We start from the raw sequence: 1,053 nt of genomic DNA, 5'->3' as shown, positions 1-1,053 counted from the left end.
GGCGGCAGGCGGCGGCGCCCGGGCCCTGCGGGCCGCTGCCCGGGACTGCAGTGCGGGCAGTCACGTAAGCGACTCAGGAGAGTGGCCTGCCTTGCTGCAGAGAATGTAACGTGTATATATTTCTGTATATAGAAATAGCAGATGTGGGGACAGGCTTTTGATTCACAGCAGTGAGTGTGATAAATTGATGTGCAATTCAGCATCTTTGGTCACAGACGGAGCCCAAAGTTCGCAGCCTCTAGAACAAGGTACTCGGCTCTGCTCCTAGAGGAGCGATTCAGTATTTATGGCTTCACTGGGGCGAGAGGCTTCGCTCGTCAGTGCAGGAAAATGCAYGGTTTCGTCCCCTGATTTTCACCTTTGACTTGTACTGCTTTTCTTATGAATTAGTAAAGATCTATTTTTAATGCATAATAGGTTATGTTACCGTCATCCTCCRCAGCTTCTTTGTTTCCTACTGTGCAGAATATGGGCGGCTTTTATTTTCTAATTAGCGCTTATCATGCTTGAATTGTAGCATATCAAATARGATGAAGAAAATTCTCTCCTTCCCCTTCTCCCCCCCCCCATTTTAGGAACTTGAACAAGAACTAAAGACTTCATCGGATTCCTCACTGCTGTTAGATATACTGCACAAGGTAATGTGGACTAACTTAACGTCAGGACATCTACAGATGTACTATAGAGCATGCTAAAACTGTTCTGACCATATGGTGCCCCTTAATGTAAGCAAAAAAAAAAAAATTGCTGCCTTGCACTGTTTTTTGATAATTAGATGGATGGTGAACTCATACCTGTTTTTCTTTGGGCCCAACAAAACAGGCAGTWTTCTTTTATTCATGTTATTTGGCTGTTCATCATTAGCACCAAAATTAAAGACCACTGTGCCTATCTGAGTACAGTTGTCTTTAATGCCATGCACAAGTCAAACAAGCTGATCTCATCAAAATGGTGCTCTAATTATTAAGAAAATCGGTGATCTAAATCACCATTAGCAGCATTCATAAACATTTATTGTGTTCAAACACACAAATAAGGCAGCAAAAAAAAAAA

The 1,053-nt window shown here is 42.5% G+C and overlaps 1 protein-coding gene across 1 annotated transcript in view; it reads left to right on the top strand.

Moving 5' to 3' along the window:
* Positions 1–6: 6 nt before the first annotated feature.
* Positions 7–1,053, top strand: part of EEF2KMT (eukaryotic elongation factor 2 lysine methyltransferase) — a gene marked incomplete at its 5' end in the record, with an annotated part of 6,578 nt that continues 5,531 nt past the window's right edge. The window contains 2 exons of the mRNA XM_085305317.1: positions 7–105; positions 576–638. Coding sequence (XP_085161443.1) covers positions 7–105; positions 576–638 — 162 coding nt within the window. The remainder of the gene's footprint in view (positions 106–575; positions 639–1,053) is intronic.

This window comes from Rhea americana, unplaced genomic scaffold (assembly GCF_003343005.1).
Source record: "Rhea americana isolate MKP2758 unplaced genomic scaffold, rheAme1 scaffold_219, whole genome shotgun sequence".
NCBI lineage: Eukaryota > Metazoa > Chordata > Aves > Rheiformes > Rheidae > Rhea > Rhea americana.
This window is presented reverse-complemented; position numbering and strand designations above follow the sequence as displayed.